Source organism: Plectropomus leopardus, chromosome 3 (assembly GCF_008729295.1).
Source record: "Plectropomus leopardus isolate mb chromosome 3, YSFRI_Pleo_2.0, whole genome shotgun sequence".
In the NCBI taxonomy this organism is placed as follows: Eukaryota; Metazoa; Chordata; class Actinopteri; order Perciformes; family Serranidae; genus Plectropomus; species Plectropomus leopardus.
Window position 1 is genome coordinate 2,049,883 of NC_056465.1, and position 14,639 is coordinate 2,064,521.

Below are 14,639 nucleotides of genomic sequence, written 5' to 3' on the forward strand. Positions count from 1 at the left end.
CATACTGCATCCTACGGCATCAACACAGTCATACATACTTAACAGGCCTTTTTTTGACAAATATAGTGTTTTCTCCTCCTTGACACTCGACCGTTGTTCTTGAAATTCTTTGTTTGTTTTTCTGCATAGTTTTCAGTTCAGCAGAGAGTGAAGGCTCTGTGAATATATAGTGTGTTCAGGTCTTCACTGGCCCTTATCCTATGAGAATGTTTTGATTTTTTATCTTGACAAATAATCAAAACTTAAATAATCATTTAGTATTCTTCCCAGACAAGGAAGAAATACAGAGATATAGGCCTATTGTATATTTTATTATATTTTTTTTACCTATTTAATCTATTATCTATTTATTTTTTTATTGTATGCCTCGCAACTCTCCATTATGCTTTGATGACCCCTAGTGAGGGTTGCTTCACAGATCCTGATGCTGTTATTTTTCTTCATTTGAAAGCATCATTTGGGTCTAAAAAAAGTCTATTTCTTCATTCAAAGTTAGGAATTAAGTGTTGTAAGTGTGCTCAGCCACGTCTCCGCCGTGCTTTTAGGATCAGTGAGCAGTATTACAGTATGAATTGTATGAGTTGTTTGGCTAGAGCTTTAATTATTGCAAACAGTCTCATCAAGCTTTCATGATGAAGTGAGACAAATGACTTCACTTTACAACGACAATGTTTTCCTGTCAATGAAGCACCATCACCTGCCAAGTGGAGTAATAATACCCTCCTTGTTTATGAGTACATTTTGTTGGTTAATAATATGCATTGATTCCCCTCAGGCTGGGCCTCACGGCATCTTCCCTCCATGGAAACAGATGACTTTGAGACCATCCCATCCAGCGCAGAGGAGTCCTCCAACTCCTCAGAAGAGGAAGGCAACAACAAAAATGTAGGTACTTTGGCTATAAATGTACAAAAGTTTAACCCTGATGTCACTCAGAACATTGAGAGCATGACATGACTTCAGTACCAGTCAACATTGTCAGACTTTGGCCTGAGTGAAAATGCAGCTGGACCCCATCCATTGTGGTCCTGCTGGGTGTCTTAAACCATCACATTCTATAGTCACTAATCGTCCCTGTTCTCCACTGATCCCTCATTTCCTCTCCACTTATCCCTCACTTTCTCCTCTTTTTTACAAAATCCCCCCCGATCCCTCTGAAAGAGGACCACTCCACTGCTTAATTATCTCCCATGGACACGTGTCTCGTTAAAGGCAGGCACTGACAACTTGACATTTAAGAAAGGAGAGAGGAGAGACAATGGGAGGGAAGGGGATGGGAAGGATTACAGCTGCACAGGTCTATCCAGATCCATTATCATCTGTGCAACGTACAGTAGAGAGCAAACACAAAAAGCACACACACGGAGCATGTTAGTGGCACACACATGGACACACTCTCTTTCACCGAATAGATATTTCTACATCATGCAAAAGATGGCTAATTAAAAACATTTGTGGTTATCAACCATAGACTGTATAAAAATGGACGTAGCTACTGTGACATCACCCATTGGTTTGTGGGCTGCGGTTTTGAAGCCTCAAGTTCAGCATCTCAGCCATAGCCATCTTGTTTATTTAGAGTCAGAAGTGACCATATATGGACAAGAGGGTGGAGCTGTGGAGGAGTGATGGGTGGATTCTGAAGCATCACAGACAGCCTATCAGACAAGCAGTCCTGTCCTTAAATATGCATAATGTTGGGCCTTAATAAAATGTAAACGGGTGAGTTATATAATAAAGTCCCCCCCCCGTAGAGTTGTCATGAATGTTGAAATTAACTGTAGAGACGGGAACTGTTTTTTGCACCGGGCTGTAAACATGTTTATTTCTGCTGTGAAGTTGAACATTTTAACCTGGGGGTCTATGGGGAGTGACCAACACGTACTCATCCAAGCCCATTACATGGTGCTGCTCTGTCAGTGACCCTCTGCATTAGCTGTTTACGCTCCGGGATGCTGTTACTGTGAAGTAAATAAATGAATGTGGTGGGATGACGCAGCACGGTCCTTATGTTTACACAACATGAGCACATGGCATCCAATGCGGAGGATTAGGGAACAAAGTCACAGATGGTTAGGTTTAGGCAAAAGAGGCACATGGTGAGGTGTAGAAAAAAAATCCTCTGTACTCCCACATGATAGTCAGTTGTTTGTGGGACCCGTCCACCACCCCTTTTGCCCGCCCTGTGAGCAACTTGTGCTTCATTTTTTTTTTTTTTTTTGGTCACCTGCAGCCGGCCTACATGTTTCATGCACTCATGATCGGTTTCGTCCACATTCTCAAGTGCGCTGCCCGCATGCATTACATGTGGATGCACTCTGTGCCATCCGGTCATCATTTTGTCTGAGCTTGTTCTCATCTGGTGCCATCCAGCCACGCTCCTGCTGGATGGAGAAGGTGGCGTTTGGCGTCACACTCATACGCCAAATGCACTGAGAGAGCGGACACATTTGACAAGTTCGGCATAAAAACAGGCTGGACTGACTCTTTTTTGAAGCCAGCTTCAAGTGGACATTGAAGGGAACAGCAGTTCCCTTGCAATTCTCAACCTCAGAGGCTGCTGCTTGTTATTAACAGGAGACTAATAGTTAATCCCACCTTTGGATGCAGCTTGCATCAAGTTCTAAATTTCATCTTCATTTTTTTCATCTTAATTTTCATCACCTACTCATTTTAAACACTGTGGGTGATAAAGTTTAACATTTGTATGTACAAAAGGTTAACAGGACACATTCCAACCAAAGTAAAAAACAAAACACCAAAATGAATGCAATGTGAGCAGCTACAATAGATCATTTATCTAGAAAACAATCACTCTGTCAGTATTTTTTAAGTGCATACACACAGTATAGTAGTGTTAGAGCTGTGTGGGGCGGCAGTAGCTCAGTCCAGAGAAACTTGACTTGGAAACTGGAGGGTAAGTGATTTAGGTCCCACACTGCAAAAACTGCAGATCTAACCAAGTGTAATAATCTTATATTTAGATTAAAAAATCTAGTTAGTCTTGTTTTAAGTATAAATGGATTATCTAATGCTGACTAGGAAAGATCATTTGACTTAATTCAAGTAAATATCACTTGCCTGGTCTTGTTAAGCATCTTTGTCTTTCTGAGTTATTTTTAACTAGATACAGGAGACAAGTCTGGAAACATCCACTTCAGGTCTATAGAAACCTTATTTTAAGCACTAGTATGTCCAACTAGGCTTAAATAAATTGCTCGAAATTAGTGTTTTTGATCTTATTTCAAGATTTTATGGGCTATAATGAGAGTCACACAGTTTTACTGGTTTTAAGACATCTTAACAAGCAAAATTTGCTTACTGCACTGGCAGCCAAATTTGCTTCTTTTAAGTGCAAGTATGCTTAAATCTAGGGTGTTTGGCCTTAAATTTGACAGGCCATTTTTGCAGTGCAGACAGTAAGGATTGTGGGCAAAGTACACAATTAATATGTGTCTTTCTTTAATAAATTTAATATGTCTTAGTCAAGACAAAGCATGTTAAACAGGAAATTGATATTAATTAGCTTCAACTCATATCATCTGCTCCTGGTAACAATTGTCATTTCACACAGCAAAAGCAATGGTGGGCTAAAATGAAGAAATTTTATACACGTAGGTGTTTGAGGAATCCAGCCTGGAAGCACATCCAAATGGACCTCACTAAATGCACAGTTTGACTGTGACATTTCTCTCTGCAGGGTGACAGCGGTCGTTACCGGGTGCAGCTGACCTACGAGTCTCGTGAGGCGCAAGACCTCTCTCTGGAGACGGGTGACCTTGTGCAGTTTCTGGAGGAGGCAGAGAGCGGACACTGGTGAGTGGAAGTGGGAGAGTCAGTCGACCTGTTCCTGTACACTCATTGTCTCCCTGGTTTGGTTGCAGCTCCCGCTGACTCAGCACTTTATCTGAAATCTCTGGCTTAGTGGGCCCCATCTGCCACCAGTTTGTTTCCGGTGCAACTACAGCAAGCATCTCACAAATTAGGAAAAAACAAACAGTTTGACATTGCTTTATAGTTTATTGAGGGCACTCATTCACTCTATGTGTCCTCAGTAAACTATAATTGCAGTACATGTCCTCTGGTTCCACTTCTATTTCTGGAAAGTGTTACTTTAAATCGCCTAAGGAGTTTTTAAATTTAGCTCATTTTGAAGACAATTTTAAGACTTGTAGTGTTGAAGCACCTTCTCCATGGCAGTAAAAGGACCATCGTTTGCTTGTTACTGACTCGTAGTCAGAGTTGCGATGTCATGTTTTCTACTTACTTTTGGATTTAAGGTTTAGTCACTGTATACTCAGCATTTTGTTGTTGAAAACTTTGCTGTTAAAGAAGCTCTATACAATATTTTGAGCATATTATGATTCTGCAGTTTCTGCACATGGCTCTTAATGTGGAAGTGGCTGACCTGTGATTCTAGTTTCTGCTCTGGACGCCATTACTCCACTATACCTTTATATACAAATCTTTTTTGCTGCTATATTAATGTTCTAGCTATTGTATATAGCTCCTGTAATATCTGCATACATGATTCGTAGACTATGGTCTTTTAACTCTTTGAAACCTGGATCGACATTATTTTTCAAAAGCTATTTGACCCTTGAAAACCAGAGGAAATTGGTTTAATTTCTTTTGAAATCATCGAGGAAAAAGGCAATGATCAACTTGGCAGGAAATGTGCCACTAATTGCAAGAAATTAGTGTGTGAAATGTGACAAGAAAATCACCTAAGAAATAAGGAAATTATATATATATATATATATATATATATATATATATACATATAAATATATATATATATATAATTTATAATATAAATATATATATCTTTTTAATTTATAAGGAAAAGAGGAAATAAGGAAATTTCTGTTTGGCAGATTATTGTCTGTTTGGCTTTGTTGTAACAAAGCTTCTTCACAATAAATTTTGTACCATTGGAAAGCCTGTTTATTTCTCTTTTAAATGGTGCCACATTTGAAAGGAACACATTTTTAGGATGAGTAGTAGAGCTGAGTTTGTTGGTTTTGCCCATTAAAAAATTGGCAGATTTTCTCTGCCAATGCCAAACAGCTTGTTCTGCTGTTGACTCTTGTTAGGTGTTGTTTAGTGGATTGGATGATTGAAGTCTTAAGAAACAAGACATATTGGCAATTTAACAATTCATTAATTTAACAAACAGGAGCCTCAGTAGTGTGTAGAAGAACCATACACAGCCACAACAGCCTGGCACCTCCTCCTCACACTGGTCACCACCCTGGTCACACACTGCTGTGGGATGGCATCCCATTTTCATCTAGCATTTGTCGCAAGTCAGCCAACGTGGTTGTGTTGGTCACTCTAGCACGATTCTTGGAGCAGACACCAACTGACCTCTGTAGCAGGGCCCATGCTCACAGGTGCTGACAATCAGGTGCCAATCAGGTGCCTGATTGTCAGCACATGTGGGTAGCAAAAGCTCAAAACAAGAGTCAATAGCAATGGCAAGAAAAGCTGTTTGGCGTTGGCAGAGAAGATTTTGCAAATTTTTCATGGGCGAAACCCACATACTCAGCTCTGCTGCTCATCCCACAAATGCATGTTCCTTACAAATGCCATTTAAAAGGGAATTAAACAGGCTTTACAACGTTTTTTTAAGATTCATTGCCAAGAAGCATTGTTACAACAGAGAAATAATCTACCAAACAAATGTCCTTACTTTGTGTGCGTTAATATATATATATATATATATATATATATATATATATATATATATATATATATATATATATATATATATATATATATATATATGTATATATATGTATATATATATATACAGTATGTATGTATATATATATATATATATATATATATATATATATATATATATATATATATATATATATATATATATATATATATATATATATATATATATATATTATACACATACTTTTATAATATATAACATACATATTTTTTTTTCAGCACTTTTTAGGTCATTTTCTTGTCTGTTCTTGTTGTGTCTTTTTTACTTTTTCGAGTGCTTATTTTCAGGTAATTTTTTGTCCTGATTTTTATTGCAAATTATATCATTAGACCTTTGAAACCTGAGTCGATTGGTTTGATTTCTTTCAAAAGCATGGGGAAAAAAATGCTACAACCAAAATGACCAGAACTGCCCCACAAATTGCAAGAAATGAGTAAAAGTTGAAAATTAGTTTTTAAAAAGGGGGGTAATATTATTATAAAATTAAAAAATTTTAAAAAAAAACTGCTAAACTATATTTCTAGTTATTCTAATAATACATTTAGAATTATGTTACAGAAAAAAATTATACATATTTTTTTTAGGTCATGTTCCTGTTTGTTTTTGTAAAACACTTCTCTTTTTTTCTTTTCTTTCTAAGTTTTTTTTTGTTACTTTTCTTGTAACTATTAACTAATTTCTAGCTATTTTTTTTACTCATGTCTTGTCAAGTTGCTTGTTGCTTTCTGCCCATCTTTTTGAAAAAAATCAAACCAATTTTCTCAGTTTCATACGGTTTCATATGGGCTTGTTTAAAAATGGAATGAAAAGAAGGAGAGGTCAGCTTTGAGCAGCAGGCAAAGGATGTATTCAGGTAGTACAATATCCAGTTGGAGCTTCCACAATATATCACACAGCTGCTGCTGTCATTAATAATAGATTTGATCAGCAGCCAAAAGCTTAATGACTGCTGGTTAACAGGTAATATTTATGGGTCGTGATCAAATGTATTTCATCTAACAACAGACACAGAAAAACATGTAAACGAGTAGACTATATTGTGAATTCAGCTGCATTCAGACACAGTGCAGGAGAGCAGGAAAGGATTAAATGGAGATTTTATGTGCTGAGTCACAGGCAGCCTGCCTGCAGTCGGGCTGTGAGGCAGAGAACTTAAGAGAATGTCGATAGAGCCCACACAGCTGTTGTCATTAACCTTATGCTGATTTTGTCAGGCGATCAGTTAATTATCAAATAATGATTTGATTACCACCACAGTGCAGCAGCTTGGGTGACATTTGAGCTGCAATTAAATCACTAAGATACTTTTTCCTCATTTTGTTGTCTGACAACAGAAACTGTGCAAATATGGAAATGAGAAGAACCACAGTTTGAGAATAAGAACAGTCATGACTCTCTCTAGGTCTAGTTACTGATGGTTGAACATTATGTCTCCACACACGGTTGATGGGTTTGGTACTATCGCCTCTACGTCCACACAGACCGGTTAAATCTATCAAACAAACAAACAAAAAAGTGGCAGGTTCTAAACCAATGTTATGAAGATAGTAATATATGTGATACAGGAGCATGTTATGAAATTATGGGGCCACATGTAGCTCCTCAACATGTTAACTCTTCAATATCAGTGCGAGAGACCAGAGACTACCCACTTTAGATTAATTTCCTGTATCTGTGCCATGTGGGTTTTGTCATTGCCCTGCCTCTTTAGGAGACAAGCAGAGATCCTGAGCCTGTTCATTCCAATGAAAAAAGAGAATGAGAGTACAAATTATGACCTCTCCCTTCGTCACACTGTCACTGAAGTAAACATTTAACATCGAAAGCCTGGAGGGAATCATGCATTTGGTCGCGTGTGCATGTGCATTTGTGTGTGTGAATGTGTTTATCTGTCTGTCAGCAGCTAGTCAGGCAGACTACAAGACCAGTCAGCCTCATATTTTGTGTGCACATTTACGACTTTGCTCACAGATCTCTCTTGGTTGCAGTGATTCACAATTGTTAAAAAAACCTTTCTTATACTGCTTTCCCACAAAAATTAGCACATGCACGTTTTTCAAACACGGGAAAAGCCACTCGATTCTGCATTCCCACTGCCAGTAAGAACCGCACAGGTTAGCCTTTCTGTCAGCTGTTATGTGTGTGTGTGCGGGTTGTTTTCTTTCGGTGTGTCCATGCTATGTCACAAACAGGCAAGAGAGCAGGTAAACAGTAGACAGCCATAGGAACAAAGGTGTGTGGAAACTTTTCAGTGGGTTCTTGTTTTGCTGTATCTCTTACTTATTCAGTCTCTCAAAGTCAGTGCAGATATATTTGGATCATTGTTTTAGCGCTACTTAGGAGGAGAAGGACAATAATTAGTGGCACAGCATCATTGCATCTTGCCAGCAGGGGAGCTGAAATTACTGCGTTCAACCTGGTGTTGTGTTCCCATCAATGCTGATCGGACTCGGGTGTGAATGTTGATTGGACTCATTCCCATTGCATTAAAAATCCAGAAGTTAGCAGCGGGGTTTTTTTGGGCAGTGGGAATGAGGCTTTATTGAGAGTTTTATACTGTCACTGACTGCTGACTCCTTACTCCTCTTAACCAGCTGGAAGGGGCTGCAAGTAGTTAACAAATTACACGCATAGAGCAAAAGACATTTCCATAAATCATCTTTGCTGAAAAAAAACAAGAGACAACAAGTCTAAAGGCACCGAGTCTGTTTTAAGTTATATGCTTTTTTTACATCCATCATTCATGAAAAAACACTGCACACAGAAATCTTGTACACTGACTCCAAGCATTTTATTGTTCTATTTGTTGCAGAACTTTGCACTATAAAACAAAGACACATTTGCTCCCTTGCTTCCCTCCACTGGAACTATCTCCCTGGCTGTCACCACTGTCTCTCCGTGTCTTGCATTTGGCACAGCTGCTACCTGAAGGGACTGAGCTGTCCTCTCCCTCTGTCCCTCTCTGTCTCCACACTGTCACTGTCTCTCTGTCTGTGTCCGATCTACATCCTCCTCCTCGTTACCTTATCATCCTCATGAATATTACTATCTGATCTGTTGAAAGTGAGCTATCTAATTTTTGAAAGGATACCGTGCAACCCATTCCTCTGTCTTGTTGCAGGTGTGTCCCACCGCCACATTTTCTTCACAGCTTCTTGGTACACCAACACTCTAAATGCAAAACAATGCAGAATATTAAGCCTGTTCAGAAAACTTAAATGACAGAAGCTTTGGAGTCACTGTGTAAATGCAATTGACACAGCATGAGGTTTATAGGTATAGATATGTGACAATTTTGGACCAAAAAAAATACAGACTTGGCGTGCAAAGGCCTTTACCGTTTTTGCTGGTCATTTTTTTGCCGTCATTATTGCTAAAAAACTGACATCCATAGAAAAATTTGGAAACCACACAATTGTGCTGTTGCGGTATCAGGTACCGTAAACGAGAGGAGGACCCAAGAGCAAACACAGAAAAGGGGTTAAATCATATAACAATGATTTTAATATGCGTAGGGAATGAATGAAGGGATTGGTATTGAGGGAACGAGTCCAGTGGCTGAGATGGCAGAGGAGGCTGGATGTCATATGCTGTGAAGCCCTTTGAGGGAAATTGTGATTTGTGATAATGGACTTTCTGGATAAATTGACTTGACCTGGTAAAAAATAAGTAAAGATTATTTTATATGAGATTAATAAAATAATATCTAGTACCAAACAGTAACTTTAATACATCCATTTATTTTTACTTAGATAGTTATTTAAACCATTTTAACAAAGAAAATTCAGCTAAATGCAGAACTCTTTGATTTTTAGTTCTTTCAGTCAGGTGTGTGTATAAAACAGTGTCATCTGTGTAGAACTGAACAAAACAGTTACAGTACATTTGTGGTAGATCTTGAATAAAAAATAAGAAAAGCAATAACCCCAACATACACTCACCGGCCACTTTATTAGGTACACCTTGCTAGTACCGGGTTGGACCCCCTTTTGCCTTCAGAGCTGCCGTAATCCTTCGTGGCATAGATTCAACAAGGTACTGGAAACAGTCCTCAGAGAGTTTGGTCCATATTGACATGATAGCATCACGCAGTTGCTGCAGATTTGTCGGCTGCACATCCATGATGCGAATCTCCTGTGTAACGAGTGGTTATTTGAGTTACTGTTGCCTTTCTATCAGCTCGAACCAGTCTGGCCATTCTCCTCTGACCTCTGGCATCAACAAGGCATTTTCGCCCACAGAACTGCCGCTCACTGGATATTTTCTCTTTTTCGGACCATTCTCTGTAAACCCTAGAGATGGTTGTGCGTGAAAATCCCAGTAGATCAGCAGTTTCTGAAATACTCAGACCAGCCCGTCTGGCACCAGCAACCATGCCACGTTCAAAGTCACTTAAATCACCTTTCTTCCCCATTCTGATGCTCGGTTTGAACTGCAGCAGATCGTCCTGACCATGTCTACATGCCTAAATGCATTGAGTTGCTGCCATGTGATTGGCTGATTAGAAATTTGCGTTCACGAGCAGTTGGACAGGTGTGCCTAATAAAGTGGCTGGTGAGTGTATATCCTTGTGGTACACCTTTCTTTACGATTGATCAGGCTAATTGAGTCCTTATACTTTTTTTCCATGCTTTGAAATTCAAGAGGTTATTTGAGTGTGCAGTTTGGCGCTCCAGCAAAATTATGGATTGCACCTTTAAATCTATACTAAATATATACATGCAAAGCACTGCATAGTGATGTGTCATTTAGAGCAAAATACTTCTTTGTGGAGGAGCTGAAGGTATTAGGTAAGATTATAATTGTGATTGTGTTATATTTCAGATATCACCATGATCAATGGAAATGTGCTAAATTTTTTATCGGTTGCTGAGGGAGATGGCTTGGTTGGTGGGTGAGCTGTTGTTGCGAAAGAAAGTACAGGCCACAAGTTGAAAAAGTCAGCATCTGGTGAAGGAATCACTGTCTCATTGGCATTTATCAACAGTCCTATCAACCACCTGCAGCTGTGTTATAGTCATTTTCTGTTGTGGAAAATCTCAATGGGCCATACTGGTGTCAATGTTTCACCAGAAACCTGCTCAAATGAACCTGACAGCACTGTGTGCTACCTGCTGCTCCGTTATTTAGAATGCAATAATTGTACAGCTATCAGCGTATTGAAAAATTGCATCATTGTGTCCTTTTATTCATGTGTCATTTGGCACTAAAATGATGCAGTAGATTGCAGCACACCCAGTACCAACACATTTCTACGCAGCTTTAATTTAAGTGTACAAACAATAGTAATACAAGCGTAAATTGTGAAATTCAGGCATTAAGTCATCCTCAGCAATATTTTCTCATAATCCTGTAATTGTCTGTCCCCACTCTGTGAAGGAGTGACACCATTGTGATTAGATACAGAGTTGTATGACTAATTCAAGGTGAGTTTTCAATGTCAAATTCTTTGCACAGAGAGCAGTGCAAGTGTTGCAGGATGATACTCACTTCAGTGGTGTTTTCACTGAGAGGACATAAGCACATTATGTCAGCTTTGATAGATGAATTTGTCAGTTGTAAGATATGCAAACTCATTCACATCTATGTCAGATCCGAAGATGTGGAGGTGAATGTACAAGTTTCCCAAATGTTTGTTGACAGCCACTGTTGAGAATTATATGACGAGCTGCTCAGACAAGCAGCTGCAGTCAGTGCGTCTCCAGACAAAGCTCTGCTATTTGAAGCATGACTGATGCCGTACGGAACAAAGACAAGTTGTGCTGCCTGGGTCTGTTTTTTCTTACTTTATTCTTGCAGTTGTGACTTACCAGTATTATGTTTCTTATGGTTCTCACTAATGAACAGAATTCTCACCTCTTAAAGATCTGGCAAATGATTCTTTCATATGCAAGTCTAATTCTAGGTTAAGCAAAGTACTTTATCTTTATCTCTTAATACCATACTGACTTTAGGTGTTAAATCCTGACTTTTTCTGAATCCAGCCATTGCCAAAACAGTGCTCCGAATTTATGATCAGTCCAGTTTGTGCCAAAGCACTCTGGCACTCAGAGTGAGTGTTTCCGACCACACCCTGTTGAAAGAAGTGTTGAGGGATTTCAGTTCGGCTGTTAAATTAGTATCAAATGACAACTGACTTTGAATGTTTGATTGGCTATATCCATATTACTTGCTATGGATCCAGGGTAAACCACATCCAAATCAACCTAGCTTTAGGAACTGTGAAAAAAACTAAAATGACAATATTTCAAATTTGAATTGAGGCTAATATCTGATAATTTGTTTATGCTTTTTATAATGTATGTAAGAGCCTAATTTACATATTAAGAAAGGTTTAATGATCTGGGTTCACAGAGGCTTCAAACATGAATTCTGTTTTTAAAAAATAATACCATTTATAGAATGAAACGTGCCAAGAGCGTCCTCCTTCACAGTCGACCTTGCTTGTCAAAAATGGGATGTGGCTCCACTGCAGTCCACTTTAGACGATGTGGAACACTATGATTGGCTTACAGACATCCCATCAAGTAAGCATTTGGGTAGAATCAGCTGACTGTAATGATAGATCTAGATATCCTAAAAAACTTAAGTCCATTGGAGCAGATGGGAGATCTTAAACTATCTTTTAGTGATTTTTTAATCAGAAGTTAAATTTTAATGTGCCAATTTCAGTCTTTTCTGTTTAGAAAAAGTTCTTGTATGTTTGCTGGTATGTATATAAAATATAATATTTGTAAAGTCCAGCTTCCTCTATTTGCAATATTTTGTAGAATATGTTCATATTTCTGGAACGGGTTTCGGTTCGTGGGCGGGGGCCCTTCTGTGCGGAGTTTGCATGTTCTCCCCGTGTCTGTGTGGGTTTTCTCAGGGGTCTCCACTTCCTCCCACAGTCCAAAAACATGCAGCTTAGGTTGATTGGTGACTCTAAATTGCCCTTAGGTGTGACTGTGAGCGTGTATGGTTGTCCGTCTATATGTGTCGGCCCTGCGATAGTCTGGTGACCTGTCCAGGGTGTACCCCGCCTTCCACCCGATGACAGCTGGGATTGGCTCCAGTCCCCCGCGACCCTTACGAGGACAAGCGGTTACAGAAAATGACTGACTGACTTCATATTTCTTAATGGGTACAGAATATATTATTTTGTATCATACATAAACTCTGTCTAACAAATGAACAAGAACACTCTGCAGTATCAGTACCTGCCAGAGACACATGCTAAATATGTGTACTCTGTAACAGTCAGTAGGCAGCCTGTCCGTGTTGTCCCCTGCCTCTGGCCTAATACATGCCGGACTGCAGCCTCCCATGACCCTGACTAGCATTAACAGATAAAGAAAATGGATGGATGGACCTTCTTCTAATATAATGCAGTGCAACACAACAGCACCGTAGAGCTCAGCCTCAGATATTGAGCTGAATCCATCCTCTCTGACAGAGTATCAAGAAAAATCGAACAAATGCTTCAGAAAGGCATAGTTTGACGCAGAGCTGTTATGATGAATTGAGTGAGATTGTATCACGCTTGATGATATTATGTAGTTTTGCATAACGAAAGCCTTTTTTTTCCCGCTTCCCCTGATGCTATCTGTAATCATTACCCATACCATGGCTTCCCTTAAAAATCCATCTTGAGTTTGGTCCACATTAATCAGCCGAGCCCAAGAAAGGAAATGAGAGTGGAGCAACAGCTGCCCTGTTCTCTCTCTACAAAGATTAAAGGCTCAGCGTGGCTCGTTTGGAATTAAAATTTCATTCACTATAACATTACCCTGATGAAGCAGTGGGAGATTCAACAACAAAACATGTGACTGATGTTCTATTGCCAAATCAAGGGAGCCGACTGAAAACAAAAGGGCTCGAGATAAATAATAAATCTCTGTTTCCTTCACCACACCACCTCCATCTATCCTGTTCGCCAGAGAAAAAGAAGCTCCTGCCTTTATGGAGAAACTGCCTGTGGAACCCTCCACTCAAAGACTGTTTTGCTCTCACACAAGCTCTTTGCATCTGGAAGTGACTAATACTCTATTAGATAAAAGCTCGACTTGCTTTGAATATGCTCATTTTTCATCAGCTCATGCATATTTCAGCTCTTAAAACCGTCTTCTGTCTTCTGCATCTATGGGTTTTTCCGCTAAAAGGTCTCATTGATTCACTCATCTCTCCTCCTCACTCGATGAAAATGAAGAATTTATAAGTTCTCCCTTTTTTCTCTAGCTTTTTTGTTGGATCAAAGTTAATGTGTCACTTTATAGAACTTCACAGAACGTGAAAAACTGTGTGTTGCTGTGTGTGTCGATACACTCTCGTGCACTGTATGCATATGCATGGGTGTGTTTCATACAGTTGTATATGTCCATTTGGAGTTGGGTGCTAAGCTTGGGCAGTATGTAATATTTCATACCTTCATAACCTTCCTGAAATTTCACCTGGTTATATTGTATATGACGGTGTGGTGGCGGTAAGAGAGTGTGTTACTTACTTACATACTTATTTTTAGACTCATAAATACACAACAGAAACCCACAAAATGTGAAGAAAAGTAATATTCTCACATCTATTTTCCTTATTAAACAGATAAACCCTATTGATCACTGAACAGTTTTTTAATATATCCTGGTTGTAGATTATTTTTAGCATTAAACATTATTTGTGCTGTTTGAAATTCCACAAGATCTGCAAATGTGAATACTCTTGACGGTAAGAATAATGAGTGAGTGTGATCCAGATATCCAACATTGTGAATGATCCATATTTATCTCTTTTAAAAAAGGTGAATGAATGTAATGAAGATTTGTAGTTGTTGCCCAAACCTCCGCGCAGTAATTTTTTTTTTTTTTTTTTAATTATTTTTCTGGCATTTTTTTTAGCCTTTATTAGAGAGTACAGA

The 14,639-nt window shown here is 38.9% G+C and overlaps 1 protein-coding gene across 5 annotated transcripts in view; it reads left to right on the forward strand.

Moving 5' to 3' along the window:
- Positions 1-14,639, forward strand: part of mcf2l2 (MCF.2 cell line derived transforming sequence-like 2) — a 193,490-nt gene that overhangs the window by 169,961 nt on the left and 8,890 nt on the right. For all 5 annotated transcript variants that reach the window (XM_042512814.1, XM_042512812.1, XM_042512803.1 and 2 more), the window contains 2 exons: positions 776-885; positions 3,701-3,816. In XM_042512814.1, coding sequence (XP_042368748.1) covers positions 776-885; positions 3,701-3,816 — 226 coding nt within the window. The remainder of the gene's footprint in view (positions 1-775; positions 886-3,700; positions 3,817-14,639) is intronic.